Below are 17295 nucleotides of genomic sequence, written 5' to 3'. Positions count from 1 at the left end.
AAATGCTTTTTCAGCATTGAGTGATAAGCAGGTTGATTTTTGGGTGGAGAAGGAGCTGCATGACTAATAGGCAGTAAGTGCCTGGTATTGCCAGGTGTAGGATGGTGTGGTATGAAGTCTGCTTTGTCAGGATTTGTCTGTTTATTTATTTCAGGCCAAAATCATAGCAAACACGTTTAGATGATCTCTTTCCTTTTTGTTTAACTTGATACAGGATGTATTCTGGGGTTGAACTAAGTGTTCAAAATAGAACAATAAAGCATTTCACAATAGATTAGGAGTGAGGTCACTGTGCCCTGGTGCATTTCCAGTTTTTTTCTGTTTCTTTCCTCCAGTGCCTTTTTAATCTACAGTTTGATAAAGACTTCTAAACAGGCCTTATTTTCCAGTGATAGACTGGTCAATTTAAGTTAAAGCATAAAAATAGTTAAGGGTGAAACGGAAGGTTATTTAAGGAAAAAATAAAATAAAAATCTCTAAACTCAATACTTTTTGGTTATATTTACAAGACAAAAGCATGTTTAATCGTAGGAGAAATCTTTTAGTGGTGTATTGTAAAAGGAACTGAAGTGAAACTTGATAAGACCTGTTTAGAGAGTATCTGTATCAGTCCGCAGTAAGCGCGAACAGTGGGCAGAGCAGAGGTATAATTTGGACTGGGAGTATTGTGTGGTGATCGAGAAAGGAAAGGTGAATTCAAAAAAGACCCGAGGGGAAGGGGCAGAAAACATGAACAAGCCATCAAACCTAGTAGTGAATAGACTGCCTGCCAGAGGTGGTAAGTGCCTGAAAGATGGCATGGTGCTCTCCCTTTACTTGAAGGTCAGAGAGTCCCTAGATGCTGTTATTAGTAAATGTAACTTGCGTTTGCAAAAAGATGGATGTTAGATGAGATAGATAGATACTTTATTAATCCCAAGGGGAAATTCACATACTCCAGCAGCAGCATACTGATAAAGAAAATATTAAAGAATGATAACAATGCAGGTATACAGACAGACGATAACTTTGAATAATGTTAACATTTACCCACCCCGGGTGGAATTGAAGAGTCACATAGTGTGGTGGAGGAACGATCTCCTCAGTCTGTCAGTGGAGCAGGATGGTGACAGCAGTCTGTCGCTGAAGCTGCTCCTCTGTCTGGAGATGATCCTGTTCAGTGGATGCAGTGGATTCTCCATGATTGACAGGAGCCTGCTCAGTGCCCGTCGCTCTGCCACGGATGTCAAACTGTCTAGCTCCGTGCCTACAATAGAGCCTGCTTTCCTCACCAGTTTGTCCAGGCGTGAGGCGTCCTTCTTTTTAATGCTGCCTCCCCAGCACACCACCGCGTAGAAGCGGGCGCTCGCCACAACCGTCTGATAGAACATCTGCAGCATCTTATTGCAGATGTTGAAGGACGCCAGTCTTCTAAGGAAGTATAGTCGGCTCTGTCCTTTCTTACACAGAGCATCAGTATTGGCAGTCCAGTCCAATTTATCATCCAGCTGCACTCCCAGGTATTTATAGGTCTGTACCCTCTGCACACAGTCGCCTCTGATGATCACGGGGTCCATGAGGGGTCTGGGCCTCCTAAAATCCACCACCAGCTCCTTGGTTTTGCTGGTGTTCCAGTGTAGGTGGTTTGAGTCGCATCATTTAACAAAGTCCTTGATTAGGTCCCTATACTCCTCCTCCTGCCCACTCCTGATGCAGCCCATGATAGCAGTGTCATCAGCGAACTTTTGCATGTGGTAGGACTCCGAGTTGTATTGGAAGTCCGATGTATATAGGCTGAACAGGACCGGAGAAAGTACAGTCCCTTGTGGCGCTCCTGTGCTGCTGACCATAATGTCAACATAATAATGAGACTGTATTTCTTGGAGATATGTTGTGATGATAGTTTAAAAGTGTGGGGTGTATCAAAGAAAAGCCAACAGCTGTCCCCTGTTCTAAGAAGAATCTTTAGGTTTGAAGAGGAAGTTGCCTTTAAGCTATGTTAGAATTTGAATTATATTATCATAATGAGATTTAGTTGATAAAGTGTATGGAGAATGTGAGGGTCTTGGCAGAGAGTGATGAGCTGAATGTATGGGACTTGACAGAATTACAGAGCAATAAATGCAGGGAGTGGAGAAAGCAGTAAGTAGTATGGAGGTGACTATGACCTGCCATGTGAAAGGCAGGGAATGACGAAATAGAGCGATGTACTCTGACATGGGCGAAAGAGCTGCAGACACAAGGAAGGCAGAATTGATTGAAAAGAGGTGGAGGCTATAGTAACAAGACATCAAATACAAATGTCTAAATGAATGTACTGTGTTTTTAAAGCAGTTTTTTTTATAGGTCACATTAGAATCAGTAAAACACATTTCAATAAAAATACACTTTATAAAGCATTCTAAATAAATGTTTAAAACCAAATTAAATTACACTCAACATGAAATACACCTCCTGCCCAGTTCATAGACATGGGGTGTCTGTTGGATATTTTCGTCATCCAAAACTACTCTTTTTGCCATTTTGTTCTTGTATTTTCCAAACTAGACACTTGACGTACAAGTGGAATCTTTTCTTTTACCATATGCATTTATAATATTTTTGGGTAGGACAGTCCATGAGGTTAATTTATACTGATGTTCTCACCCAATTACGAAATATAAGTGTCCACATCTTTTGCCATCTAAAGAATTAATTTTCATATCTTAGAATAGAAGTAGTGTAAGTAAAGAGCTTTTTTCAGCTCAAATGTGAATTGTCAGGTTTATTCGGTTTACAGAGGAAAAGGTGGCCACTGCTGGCTTCTGCTGCCACCTTGTGGACACTTGGATTTTTTGCCTGTATTTCTAACTAATGACTTGTGTTGCTTTTTTTTTTTTTTTTTTAACGCTCTTCTTTGTACTTCATTTGCCCTGTAATGTTTTGAGTGTTAATTTAATCTTTTGTGGCTTAGCTTGACTGAAAGATTTTTTGTGAAAGACCTTCCAGTATAAAATAGATTGTTGTTTTTTTTTTTTCTAAGAATTCGTACTCTCAAGTTGTAATGTACAGTTCCTCTTTTCTTCTGTGCAGTTTTCCGACAGCTCAACACCTCAGTGGCCGTGTCTCAGACAGCAGCAGGCCAGTGCCGGCTGGCACCACTGATTCAGGTGATCCAGGACTGCAGCAACTTGTATCATTACATTGTGAAGCTCCTCTTCAAACTACACTCCTGTGAGTAGTTCATCATTTATCACCCTCTTCTGCAAACCATTGGTAAAGAAAATGAATGTTTTCCATTTAGGACACAACCTTTTGCCTAAGTGAAATAAATGACATTTAAGTGAATTGTAGGACAGTGGTAGGAGGAATATGCCTTTTTCTAGATTTGTAATTTTCTTGGAATATGCTGTAGATATATTTCAGATTGCTGTTTTTACATCTTGCTATATCATAAAATACTTTATGTGACTAACATAACAGTGCAGGGCCAAACAAATCGGATGAACAACACCATAAAAATACAGCAGGCGCAAATATGGTGAGGAGTTTGCATTTGACCTGTGAGATTTTAAATGGCAAGTAGTAAAGTAGCATTCAAAATGTGGGTAACCCCAAGCCTGTTTGCAGATACTGTAAATGTGATAAATGTTTGTATGGCCCAAAGTACAAGGTGAAGTCAGGATTAATGACTCGTAGATGAGTTTTTTGTGTGTGTGTTGAGTAATTAGAGGACATTTTTGCAGATTAGACACTGATGCAATTCAGGCTGTCCGTTTTCATTTGTAGATGTGCATCAAAGTGTGAGTTCCTTTTCACAAAGTTCTGGGTGTTAGTTTTTCACGAAGATCTGAATTTATACTGGAATATAGGGCGGCTTATTGGCTGATTTTAAGAATTAACCAAGCAGAGAGACCCTTGAGGAAAACCTCGGAAGGAGAGTCTTCAGGGGGCTACAGACTTCATTGACAGTTCTATCTGGAGCTGAATATGCAGATTGAAAAAATTCAGTCAGATATTTGAGAAAGTATTATTTATTGATATATGTGTCTTTAGAGCCTAACTACAGTCAAAGTAAAAAGTATGTGAACCCCTAGGAATTATCTGTCTAATTCCCATATAAAACATGATCGTATCTTCACGTCAGTCACAATAATGAACAAACACAGTCTCCCATAACTAAAGATACATAGATTTTCAGAGAATTTTTGACCATATTGAATAAATCATTCAAACTGTGAAACTGAAGGTTGGAAAAAGTAAGTGAACCCTAAGCTAATGACTTTTTAAAAGCTCATTGCAGTCCGAATTTAGCACACCTGGAGTCCATTTAATGAAACTAGTTCAGAGGTGTGAATGGCTTTGATTGATAAAAAAACACTATAAAGTTTGAGCTTTTGACAAGAAGCATATCCAGATGGGAATCACACCTCTCACAAAAGAGCTGTCTGAAGAGCTGCGAACGAGAATTGTTCATCTACATCAGGCTGGAAAGGGTTACAAAGTCATCTCAAAGATTTGAGATATCCATCAGTCTACTGTTAGGCAAGTTGTCTATAAATGGAGACAATTTGGTGTTGTGGCTACTCTGCCTAGAAGTGGGCGCCCTGCCAAGACAACCCCAAGAGCACAACGCAAAGTCACCATTGAGGTAAAGAAGAACCCTAGAGTGACAGCAAAGGACTTGAAGAAGTCATTAGAACTGGCTAACATCTCTGTTCATGAGTCAACTATACGCAAAACATTGAACAAGAAAGGAGTCTATGGCAGGACACCAAGAAGGAAGCCACTGCTATCAAAAAATAACATTACTAAACGCCTGAAGTTTACAAAAGAGCACTTGGACACTCCACAGCGGTACTGGGAAAATGTTTTGTGGAGTGATGAAACCAAAATTGAACTATTTGGGAGGAACAAGCAGAACTTCATTTGGAGTAAAAAGGGCAGTGCATATCAACATCAAAACATCATCCCTACAGTAAAATATGGTGGAGGGAGCATCATGATTTGGGCCTGCTTTGCTGCATCAGGGCCTGTACAGCTTGCCATCTTTGAGGGAAAAATTAATTCACAAGTTTATCTACAAATTGTCCAGGATAATGTGAGGGTGTTTGTCCGTCAACTTATGCTCAGAAGAGGCTGGGTGATGCAACAGGACAATGACCCCAAACATCGCAGCAAATCCACAGCACAATGGCTTCAGAAGAACAAACTCAGTCTTTTGGAGTGGCCCAGTCAGAGCCCAGATCTCAATCCTACTGAGATGCTGTGGAATGACTTGAAGAGAGTCATACACAGAAGACAACCAAAGGATTTGGAAGAGTTAAGGCAGTTGTGCTGGGAAGAATGGGCTCAAATTCCCCCACACGATGTGCAGGTCTGATCTGCAGTTACAGGAAGTGCCTGGTTGAGGTCATTGCTGCCAAAGGAGGGTCAACCAGTTATTAAATCCCAAGGTTCACCTACTTTTTCCACTACCACTGTGAACGTTGAATGAGTTTGTAAAATAAAGACATGAAAAAATAGAATGTTTTGTGTGCCATTGGCTTAAGCTCATTGTGTAGATCAGTACCTGTGACTTAGATGAAGATCAGATCACTTTTTATGACCAATTCATGCAGTAAACCAGATAATTCCAAAGGGTTCTCACAATTTTTACTTTGACTGTATATTAAAATAATTGGGGAAATATAATAGTTTTCAACTCGGTATATGGGCTTAAACAAATTAAACCAACGCATTTTATTTGGTTCATCAAAAACATTTAAAAACCCACACCAGGCAAGGCCAGTATAGTGTGATAAGTCTTCTCATGGGCACTTGGGTTTTAGTGAGAGAGACTACAGTAGATTTTACAAACATGCACAAACAGCTATCTTATGGGACCATAATAATGCTACAAGGTGGTAAGTGATGGCCTTATATGAATTGAGTGGCACATTGGTTAGCACTCCTGGCTCTGACATGTCCTGGGAGTTATTTTGTATGTTCTCCCCATATCTCTGTATGGTTTTTTTGTGGCACTTTCATGTTCTTCCACATAACTAGCATAAACTTTGAATTGGCCAGATACGAGTTAGTGTGTGTATACTGTGATAGAATGGTAGCCATCCAGGGTTAGTTTCTCCCTTCCCCTCCTTTTAGACCGAAAAGAGAGGATGAATGAATTGCTTATTTCTTAAAGTATCATTTTTCTTAATATTGAGCACAATTTTACAGTAATAAATGTGCATTCATAATTGTTGGCTGCATTTTGTGTGGTATCTGTGTGTGTGAGTGCAGAGGCTCCTTCTGTCATTGCTTGACCTCAGTCTGCCATTGGGTTCTGTTCAGTGCTTACAGTTGATACTCAGCTGTATTTTTTATTTTGCCATCTTTGGCAAATGTTCTTGTTGTATGTGCATTTTTTATGTAAATTGTTATGGAGTAAACAGTTCTTGAAGTAGGATGAAGAAAAGCCTGATGCCCCATATTTGAAAGTAAAGCCACATCAGGTGATCAATAGGACTGCCAACAGCCAAGAGATGTGATAATGTGATCAAAACACTTGAGTGTATCAAACTTTTTCATGACAAATCTGTCATCCTCTTGAGTAAAGAAGACATTAGTTTTACTTTTTAACCACATCGTATTGAATAACCTAAATGATCATTGTAAATAATTATATTAAAAAAAAAAAAAAAGTGTTAATGTCTTTTGGGAGGAATTGTATGTTTTATTACAGAGACAACTGTTTGCATCCATTCAGGTTTGCCTGCAGAAACCTTACAGGGCCACCGGGACAGATTTCATGATCAATTTCACAGGTAAATAATAATGTAGGTGAATTGTAACAATAAGGGAGACAACCTTAACTGGTAGGGACTGACGCATGGACCGTGGACTCTGCTTTTGGAACGGTGGTAAGCTTTATGCAAGATTTCACATTTACATTTAAAAAATAAAGTGGACATTTATCCTTTTGATTTGAGCTCAATAAATGTTCATGTCTGTTTCTTGTTGTGTTTGTTTCTAGAAGTATCTGTTTTTTGTGCAAAATCATTTAGTACAGTGCTTTACCATAATTCTGTGTTGCTTTTGTATTGTTCATGTAAATGAATTTCCCAAAAACTGGCAAGTTTTAACATTATCTTTGCTACTTTTACTTTGGAAGAATGTAGATTTTAGGTGCCGACGGTTTGCACACCTTAAATTTCTTAAGATCCTATGGACATGTCAAGTAGTGTGAGAAGTGCTCTTGATTTGAGTGTTTGGGCCCTCATCAGTAGTAGTAGTAGTAATGGAACTCGGAGCTCCTTGACAGAAGATAGATATCTACAGAGGGTACATAGAAAGATATCTGCATTGTTGGATATAGTGTTGAGGAGGTTAAGAAGAAACTAACTATGATGTATTATGGCTGTTGGGTTCAGTCTTAGTCAAAATGTTTGTTTTGTGTTCCAGCCTTAAAAATTTCTTTAATCGCGCTAGAGACCTGCTGTACTTTAAGAGGCTAATACAGATCCCAAAGTTGCCAGAGGTGAGTTAAAGAGCTAGATGTTTCTATCCTAAATATCTGAATCATTTAAAGGCATTTATTATATGTTAACTATTTATATTTTAATATTAGGTGCTTGCCCCCATTGAATACATTTACCTAGAATATTTTTCATTGGAAAATACAGACAATTAATTTTTATTGTGCAAAATTGGTATGATGTTATTTATAAAATGTCAGTTTGTGAAGGTTGGGCCTGTGTCAGCAGGGCACCGTCGAGCACATGTTCTCATTTACTAGCATTAGACCAGTTCACTTTCACCAGTTTATACCTCTGTTAGATGTGGAAGAGGATTAGAGTACTCAGAGAAAAAATGTGCACACTTCATGTAAACAGTTGACCAGGACAGACCAAAAACCAGTTCCTTCTGTCATAAGGAAACCATCCACACTTGCCATGAAGTTTTGTATAATTTGATATCATTTTTCAATTGTGCTTGCTTATTCATTACACTTCTTGTGTATTGTGCAGAGTCCACCTAATTTCCTCAGAGCTTCAGCTCTGGCAGAGCATGTTAAGCCTGTGGTTGTGATCCCTGATGAAGAAGCCCCAGAAGAAGAAGAACCAGAATCTTTGATTGAAGTCAGTACAGCTCCTCAAACAGAACAGCAGGTACAATCACCAGTGTTGTGTAATAAAATTGTGCATGTGAAACAACATTTTCAGAATTTTGCTTTCATTTCACATTGCCATAGAGATGCATTTTGACGACTATTTACCACCTGCATGTCTCAACAAATAAGGTAAGCTTAATGGAGCCAAACTGCCTCAACATCATGGATCATTAACACTGTGAACAGTGTAATGAGGACCACGATTGTCAGGTGACTGTATTATACACCCGCTTCCATTAGTTTTCCCTTGTGACATTATAGGCCACTTTATTTTCTTACAGCTCTAGCTGTGTGATGCACTGGCATGGGAGCGCATAAGAAGATGGAATGATACCCCGTATTTTTCCCCAAAGGGCTGTATGTGTTATATCGCAAGTCATAGATGGGCAGATTATCTGTCAGAACCTTTTCAAGGTTGCCCAAAGTCTTTTTCTGTGGTTTAAATAATTAATTAATTCACAGGTCTTTGCTTGGGGCACTGCTGCTGTATTGGCCTGTTTGTATCTCCATGTTAAATCTTTGGAGCCTCTGTTATGTCTGCATAGAAGGTCTTGTTCTTCATCTTCTTAATAGTCACCAATCACCTTTTAGGCCAGAGGTCAATTTAGCTTTCTCCATTACTAATGCTTTGGACAGGATCCTGTTAACGTCCATTATCTCCTTCTATAGTACTTGTTATTACATTCATAGTTTAAATGTACTGTACATTTATAAGTTTATCTTTAATGTAAAGAAAATTATCTAATGGTATTAAATGTGTCTCTTTTAGAATATCGTTGACATATTTGACCAAACATTTGGGCCTCCTAATGGATTTGTACAAGATGATAGGTAAGCCTTCCAGAAAAGACCCCTTTGTTGTGGGCTTGATGATCTTATTAAGACAGAACTGTATAGCTATATAAAATCATTTTAGCTGTTATCCAAATCTGTGTGGTGTTTTTATTACTTTGAATTTGTTATATATCGTATATTGTTGAATATTTGTTTACTTTGTAAAGCTTTCTTGTGGTTATGTACACTTTCAATGGCACTATATAAAGTAAGGCCTGAGTTGTCAAGACACTTGAAACTGTTCAGTCCATATGAAATGTTTAAATAAATTACACTGAGACAATAAAACAATCTAGATTCAAGTTAATGAAAAACTTGCACAAAATTAGTCGTGTCTTGACACATTTTTCTTACTTTAGATTAGGAAGGTGTCCACGGGCCACTTAACCTACCATCCCATTCTTAAACCTGCTTAATGCGATTTAAGACTGAAAAGTCAGAAACTTTCTGGCAGCATGTGGTGCAGTGGCAGTTTGAAGCTGGGAGTTAATCCAACCTACATGTTTTGGCAGTGTGGGAGGAAAGCCGCAGTGTTTGGACTCGGACTTGGGGAGAATGCCCAGTTTTTGTCCATGTGGAGTGTGCACAAATGATTTGAGACAAGGCAGCACTGCTAACTACTGCTGTATTGTGCCAGGTCTCTCAGATTTAGCATTTTAATTTTGTAATGTTTATTTAGTAGTCTACAAGGAAAACCATATTCATTCAGCAGTATCACAATGAGTTGTTAATCTTTTGTTTTGACAGAGACATTCAGATAGATAACCTGAAAAAGGAAGTGGAGCTGCTTCGTGCTGAACTGGAGAGGATCAAATCAGAGGTAACGGAGTATTCTGACATAGCAGAGCTCAACCTAACTGCTGGATCAGAGCATTTCCTTGTTGTACTCACTCTTCACATTACTATTTGTAAGCTTATTTCTTTACTGCTTTTCCTAATGTTGTAGAATTTCAGATATGCTTGGGTTCAGATACAGGCATTTAGTATTTACTATATTAACCCTAAACAGTAATGGAAATATCCTTTTCTGTTTTTTAGTAATTTATAACATTCTCAAAATGTTTGTTTAACTTTACATCTATTTTCAGAGCCAGTTTAATAATTGTACATGACTCCAACACCCAGTAGTTTATAATTGTAAGACTGCTCGTCTGGCTGAAACCAAACCTGGAGGCAGTGCCAGTCCATCATGGGCCTTGCTGACTTGCACACAATCTGTGGGGTGGCACCAATCACTGAAGATGTCATGGCATTTTGAAATGAAAAGCTCCCACCCAGCTGTACTATTATTATTATTACTACTACTACTACTACTCAGTCCAAAATTATTAATTTTTTTTAAGCAGTTGCTCAGAATGTCTAGAGAAATCCAATGGCAGATCTAAGGACACTTGCTACCTGTTGAAGTTCCTGTCCGTGTTCATATTTCAGCATTATGAGACAAGCTGAAAAACAGTGGCGTTCATGGGCAAGGCTAGCAAAAATCCTACACTCTGGAAAAACTGCTACTTGTTAAGCTGTTAAGAGAGTCAAGGTTTTATTGTGTGGACTAATTAGTCCTCCCAAGGATGATATGTTTGGCAAAAATCAAATGCTGCCCATCACAAAACACTTCCTCAACATCAAGTATAGATAGGCATGGAACAGCCCTTCTGCCATCATTGAAGCATCTATACTTTCGTCTTAATCCAGCCCTGCCCACAACGATGCTTTGGTGTGTCTGCCTTTGCTTTTGAATTCAGCCGAGTGAAAAATGACAGATGTCCGATTTAACTGCGATTTTAGTTCCCTCTCCTTTCTCTTTCTCAGATCGATTTTCGGAAGGAAGTCAGTTTCTTAGTTTTTATGAACAGTTCGAAAGTGTTTTTCCACATTTTCCTTCTTTGGAATAGCAATGATAGATTGGCAGATCAGACCAACACACTTGTGAGAGAAAAAAATCCTCTTCCAATTCCACATCCAGCCCATACCCTCCCCAAACAATTTTTTTTTTAAATCCCTTCTTTAGTCGATATAAATTGGAAGGCTAACTAGATCACTTAGATGGCCGGAGTTTTGCAGTAGATCGCGTGTTTGATCGTGCGTACGGGATGACCAGTGTGTTAGAAGCAAAGACATCTCAGACTGGCCGCCCTATATGTCAATCAAGTGGCAAATGCCATAGGGAGGATATATGATAGACTAAAGTTTAAAAAACATTTTTTTTAATGCAGCGCAATCTACCTGCACTACCTTTCCAATCTACCGGTCGATCGCGACTGATGCATTGGGTACCCCTGGCGTACAGCATTGAGTTTTTTGAAGTGTCTTGTAGAATGGAGTTTGGATGTAAAAAAAACAATATACACTTTTTTTTTCCTTACTTGGTTTAGCTGACCACATAAGTACTGAAAAATATCATCATCTATCAAAAATTACTTTTGGAATATTTTATATTAACAGTTACTTTTTTTTTAGCCTTCAAACATTTTCTTTTAATAATTTCAGGCTCAGAGGTATATTACACAGCTTAAGGCCCAAATTAATACCTTGGAAGCTGAGCTTGAAGATCAAAGAAAGCAGAAACAGAAAGCTCTTGTCGACAATGAGCAGCTCAGGATAGAGCTTGAGAACTTGCGACAGCAAAAACTGGAGACGGAGAATGCTCAGGGTCAGCTGGCCGAAGCAGAAAGTAAGTAACATGGCATTCTTGGCACCTGCTAAAACGGGCTGTGGCAGTAATAGTTATAACCACCTGCTGAGGCAGTGGATCCTTGGAAGGCATCTACCACTGGCATTAGAGGGTACTTTATAAGAATTTACATAAAAAATAAGAATCATTGGAATGGGTATGTAGCTCGCTCTCCGTTTCATTTGGAAAACACTAATTGCTTTATCTGTCTAGGAAAGGCCCAGGCTACAGAGCTGCGCTATAACAAGCTGAAGGAGAAGCACAGCCAGTTGGTCAACAACCATGCCGAACTCCTAAGGAAGGTATTTCTATTCATGGATGATTTTGAAACCGTGTTTGTGTGACAATATCTAATAAAGTAAAACCTGATAAACATTGTGTCTGTTCTCAAAGAATGCTGATACAGCAAAGATGTTAACAGTGACACAGCAAACGCAAGAAGATGTGGCACGGACAAAGCAGCAACTAGCGTTTGAAATGGAGCAGATTAAACAGGAGTCTGAAATGAAGGTGAGCTTAACAGACAGATGATGTATTGAATCACATTTGGAATATACCGAGGTGTCCTTTTTTATATATAAACTGGCTACATTGCCTGTTGAAGAGAGGTACACCTTTCTGCAGTATTCCTGTGTGTCATAACCTCTCTTTACTGTTGCTTTCTCTGTCAAACGCATTCTCATAAAGTGGGCTTCACAGGCTGTCATTTCAAGGCACCTTATTCGTCTTTTGTCTGCTTTTTGAATACCACCAATGCCCACTGTAAAAACCTTATTTGTATTGTAGGGATTAGTTCCCATAATTGAAGGTGACTCTCAGCATTCCTCTTATGCCTTTCCTCCATATACTTGTTTTTGTTGACCACTTTTGATTGGCGGTTCTGTTGTCAATCACGTGTGACTGAGCTACCAAAGCGAAACTGACCAGTTGGATTGTTTGGAGGGACCATACACACACAGCAGGGCATTTTATTATGTAGTATATTACAGTGCATCCGGAAAGTATTCACAGCGCTTCATCACTTTTTCCACATTTTGTTATGTTACAGCCTTATTCCAAAATGGATTAAATTCATTTTTTTCCTCAAAATTCTACACACAACACCCCATAATGACAACGTGAAAAAAGTTTACTTGAGATTTTTGCAAATTTATTAAAAATAAAAAAATTGAGAAAGCACATGTGCATAAGTATTCGCAGCCTTTGCCATGAAGCTCAAAATTGAGCTCAGGTTCATCCTGATCATCATCTGTTGAGCGTTATGATTAAAGGTGATAAGTAGTGGTTGTTGATTGATTTATTGTCTGTTAGTTTGCTGTCATTTAGATTGTACTTGTAAGTTTCTTTTCTTTTTCTACTGGAATTACAGCTTGAAGAACAAAGCCTTCAAATGGAAAATCTTCAAAGAGAATTGGCCAAAAGTAGAGAAGAACTATCTATTATTCGTAGTAATCTACAAAGTACAGAAAAGGTAAATGAAGATAAAGAGTTGCCTGTATGTGTTTTGGAATATGGATTTCTTGATATAGCATTAACACTTTTTTTGTGTTTGGCTTGCATCCCATGGAATTTTTAACAGTGTGGGTGAATTACAGAGGAGAAAGGAAGGAGTTCTTATATTTTGCTGCTTCTCGGCACTCGGCTCAAGACTTGTTTCTCAGTGTGTGCTCCTGTGTAATTCATTTCTTCAGGCTCTATCCAAGAAGTTTATAAAACTCTTTTTGTGTTTTACTAGTCGGGGGAAACGCTGAACAAGACCCTGCAGACTTTGCAGGTAGAGAAGGACACACTACGTAAAACCCTTTCAGAGCGGGATGTGGAGCTGTCTTCTCTGAAGGATGCCATACAACAAAAGGACGTTTCACTTCAGCAGGAGAGGGAGCGGGGCTGCAGGGAGAGGGAGCAGCTACAAGGCAAGCTCAAGGACAAGGTGAGAGGATGCCTGGGAGAGATGGGCTTATTTGGTGTTATGTACCTGTGGGTTAAGAGTGTAAACCTGGGACCAACATGCACAAGGTGGCAGCCAGTTTTACTTCATGGCAGTCTCCCCAGAGTCATGCTTCGTTTCCTTGGACTCTGATAGGACCACACAAAAACATTTTTTTATTTGTTGTATTGTGGAGGAGAAGACCTCATAGTGCCTTTGGTAATGCGGGGAATTTTAGTGGGCATTAACTCGTGTGTAATCCATATGCTCTTTCATTGTTTTAATGGAAGAAGAAAATAAAAATCCAAGCATGCATAAGTAAGGTGCATGTGTGGTCAGCCATACAGTTGCTGTGACATTTGTGTGCAAAAGTTTAGTCTAGACTGCAGGCCGTACTTGATTTGTCGACATGGTGCTTATATTGTACTGAGTGGAAGTATTTTTGAAGATAGCTGATATTGCCTGGATCCATCATTTCTGCCACCTTAAGGATTACCGAATGACCTTTCTGCTGCTCCATTTTTGGTGGAAGTTGACTTAACTAACATCAGGAGTGTAAGAATGGTGATCTCCATCTGCTTGCTTCTCTCTTGCGTTATAACAAGGGCAGATGGTTCAGGTATTGCACTTTGTTGTGGAGTTGAGTATGCCAGCTATGTTCAACTGTGGACCTGGGGTTTTTTAATATTTTTCTAGTATTTTGTGTCCTCCCAGCTGGAGTTTGTAACTAGTTGTTTGCTATAATAAATTGTTTGTTTGAAAATTGCTTTTCTTCCCCATTTTCTCCCCCCACCCCCTAGTCAATGAAGGAAGAACTACTTCAGCAGCGCCTTCTAGATGAACAATTTAAATTGCTTCAGCAAACTGTGAAGGAAGCAGAAAACATCATCCAAGATGCTGTGACTAGGTTAGATGATCCTCTGCACATTCGTTGTACCAGCTCTCCAGGTAAGAAAAGTAACGGTCAAGATAAGATGGCTTTAGAGAGAGATGGACAAGTAGGAAACAGGAACTGTTTCTTGTAAATAAATGTCATTGTTTTTATGACTTTGTTGTGACAAAGCAACCAAAATGGCTTCAAAACCTTGGCACCGGTCAGAGCTGTAGTAGTGAGATGTAATGGAGCAGCTGTAGTGAATCAGTTGTACAGTAGGATTGTAGCTATGTATTGAAATTGCTAATAAAGTGGCAAGCAAGGGTCAAACTCAAGGGCAGCTTAAGTCTCCTGTAATAATGATGTCATTTTGTTTAAATTTTACAACTGAAAAGCACAGAATAGGAAGCTAAAATATACTGCAAGAGAAAAAGAAATGTTCATCTAAGTGTAGTATGTCTTTCTGAGCAACTCTATCATTAAAAGGATAAACTTTGGACTTGCACATTGTCTTTTAGACTGTGTTGCTTTTTTAACTACATATCCTTATTGGTTTTCTGCTGGAATGAAAATAAATGGTGTATATCCTGACCAGAACCATTTAAAGAAGTGTGGCATAACTGCATCTTGAGCCGAACACTTCCATTTAGTTCAGTAAAAGGCAATTGCAGTGAATGAGGCTGAGACGGAGGTCACTCCGTTTAGTAAGGAAAGTAACCCGTGATTTGCTTTATTTTATTGATTTTTGTAATGTCACACACTCACACAGCTGTTTTCTTTGTTTGAAGTAAATGACATTTTATTATTAGTCTTTGTACTATATCATCTCTATAGTCATGTTTTATGGCTTTTCGTGTACATGTTTCATTTAATTTAATCTTGCTCTCTCACTTCAAAAGAGTTGAACATTTTTAAACAAGGGTGTTCTTTTTTTTATGTTTAAGTGATATGTGGAAAACTTTAATCCCACTTCTAGATTATCTTGTCAGCAGAGCAGAAGCCACCCTGGACTCAATCACATCTGTACAGCAAGGACATGTCGAATACTTAAAGAACGAAGCAGGTAATGTGGGTCGGTGACTTGCAGGTACACACGGTGCACACGCTCTGCTGTAAAGCTTGTAACGTGTTTGTCCTTTACCAGATGCCGGAACTCTGGTCAGACCGCTTACCCAGTTTGCTCACTTGACCGCGGATACAATAATGAATGCAAGCGCAACTGCACACACTGCACCGCTAAACCATGCAGACAGTAAGTGTCCTTTTTGAGAAGGTATACATGAATGTGTTTGTGTGTTATAGTATAAAGTTGTACTTAACTTTGCTCTCCTGCCAGCAGCTATTACTTTCCCGTGTTTGTTTTAATCATCTTTATCTAACTTACTGTGTGCCACATAAACATTTCTGTGTTTTTTGTTTTTCATTTTTTTTGGTATATTGATGTATATCCATAAGTCCTCCTTATCTTGGAAGTACAGAGTAATAAGGAACTACAAATACTGTGTTTCCTTAGTATTTTCACCTTGTGTTCTTGAATTCTCTGCCTCACTCTAATAAATTGATACCAGTTCTATGTTTAACATTTTGTTTAAATGTTTTCTTTCCCAGTATTTTTTGCTTATGTTGTGCATGTTATTTCTCATATTACTGTTTTGCCTTGTTTTTGTAATTCTCTGAATAAACGTTTTCAATTTTTCCCCTTCACCTTTTATTTTGTGCTGTTTTACACTCCATATCATATGATGAGCTGCTGCTCCTGTTACGTTTTTTGTTGTTCTTGTAGAAATGTTTTTGTGTTTTGTTTTTTTTTGGTGACGTTTTTGATAATGTGACACAGAAACTCTGGATTTGTGCAGGTGGAATATTTTTCTGAATACTGCATGGCTCCTTTAAATCAAATCATTTGATGTGTCTTTCAGAAAAGTACTCCCAGTTATAATTCTTAACTTTTAAGAAGTAAGATAGAATTCCATCTTTAGTATCACTTTCAACATACTTATTTGTCGTTGTTTTTTTCCACTATTGATATTTTGCCCTCTCTGCCTCTTGCCCAGTTGGTGATTTGGGGCTGCGGAGACAAATCGCCTATGTGTCTTTTGTTGCACTGCTCATTTTTTTGATCTTCCTGTATTTGTATTCACCACAGTCCAACTCATGGCAGACCAGAGTTGTAGATTTATTTATTTCTTTATCAATTTTTTTTAGTATTGTGTAATATCAGAATTCATTTTTTCATCATTCTGTATTTGCGCAGTTTGCATCTTCTTTCCTAACCATGTGGATCCCTGTTAGCTCTGTTGGAGTCTCACCTCGGGTGTGTTTCTCACCGTATTTCTTGCCTGTGTTCAGGTCTCACAGAGAATTGCAGAGACTGTGCCAAAAACTGTTTCGAGTTTCTGGAGGACCTGAAGACTAAGAAGTCTTTGAAGCATGCAAACCCATCAGCAGTGAAAGCTGCTGTGCAGAACATTTTGCAGTTGGGCCAGGTGTGTTGTCAGTTGAACATTGCCATGTAGAATTGGAGTGTTTACGTTGTGGTTTTCCTAACTTTTTTTTTCCTAATATCAGGAACTACGGCCCAAAAATCTGGATATCCGACAAGAAGAACTTGGAGATATGGTGGACAAGGAGATGGCTGCAACATCAGCTGCCATTGAAGATGCAGTGAGAAGGATTGAAGTAAGTATGGCGCAGGGCTGATGTTTGTCACACCAAGCACGATGACTGAAGTTCAAATAGAACATTTAATTTTCTTGCTTTCACTTTGCAGATAGAAATTTACTAATCCAACAAATCAAAGAGATGAACATGCAAAGATAATAAAATGCATTTTAGTATGGTCCAGCATGTATACTTACCCTGTATATTTTAAATTAAGT

General features: G+C 38.7%; 1 protein-coding gene across 2 annotated transcripts in view; it reads left to right on the top strand.

Annotated features, from left to right (window-relative positions):
* The window catches only part of hip1rb (huntingtin interacting protein 1 related b), a 76191-nt gene that overhangs the window by 47255 nt on the left and 11641 nt on the right, over positions 1-17295 (top strand). For both annotated transcript variants that reach the window (XM_051921054.1, XM_051921055.1), the window contains exons 8-23: positions 3052-3192; positions 6707-6764; positions 7402-7477; positions 7968-8108; positions 8880-8941; positions 9692-9764; positions 11432-11615; positions 11829-11917; positions 12009-12125; positions 12985-13086; positions 13351-13545; positions 14343-14490; positions 15393-15479; positions 15561-15668; positions 16766-16902; positions 16985-17095. In XM_051921054.1, coding sequence (XP_051777014.1) covers positions 3052-3192; positions 6707-6764; positions 7402-7477; positions 7968-8108; positions 8880-8941; positions 9692-9764; positions 11432-11615; positions 11829-11917; positions 12009-12125; positions 12985-13086; positions 13351-13545; positions 14343-14490; positions 15393-15479; positions 15561-15668; positions 16766-16902; positions 16985-17095 — 1829 coding nt within the window. The remainder of the gene's footprint in view (positions 1-3051; positions 3193-6706; positions 6765-7401; positions 7478-7967; positions 8109-8879; positions 8942-9691; positions 9765-11431; positions 11616-11828; positions 11918-12008; positions 12126-12984; positions 13087-13350; positions 13546-14342; positions 14491-15392; positions 15480-15560; positions 15669-16765; positions 16903-16984; positions 17096-17295) is intronic.

Source organism: Erpetoichthys calabaricus, chromosome 18, assembly GCF_900747795.2.
Source record: "Erpetoichthys calabaricus chromosome 18, fErpCal1.3, whole genome shotgun sequence".
Taxonomy (NCBI): domain Eukaryota; kingdom Metazoa; phylum Chordata; class Cladistia; order Polypteriformes; family Polypteridae; genus Erpetoichthys; species Erpetoichthys calabaricus.
This window is presented reverse-complemented; position numbering and strand designations above follow the sequence as displayed.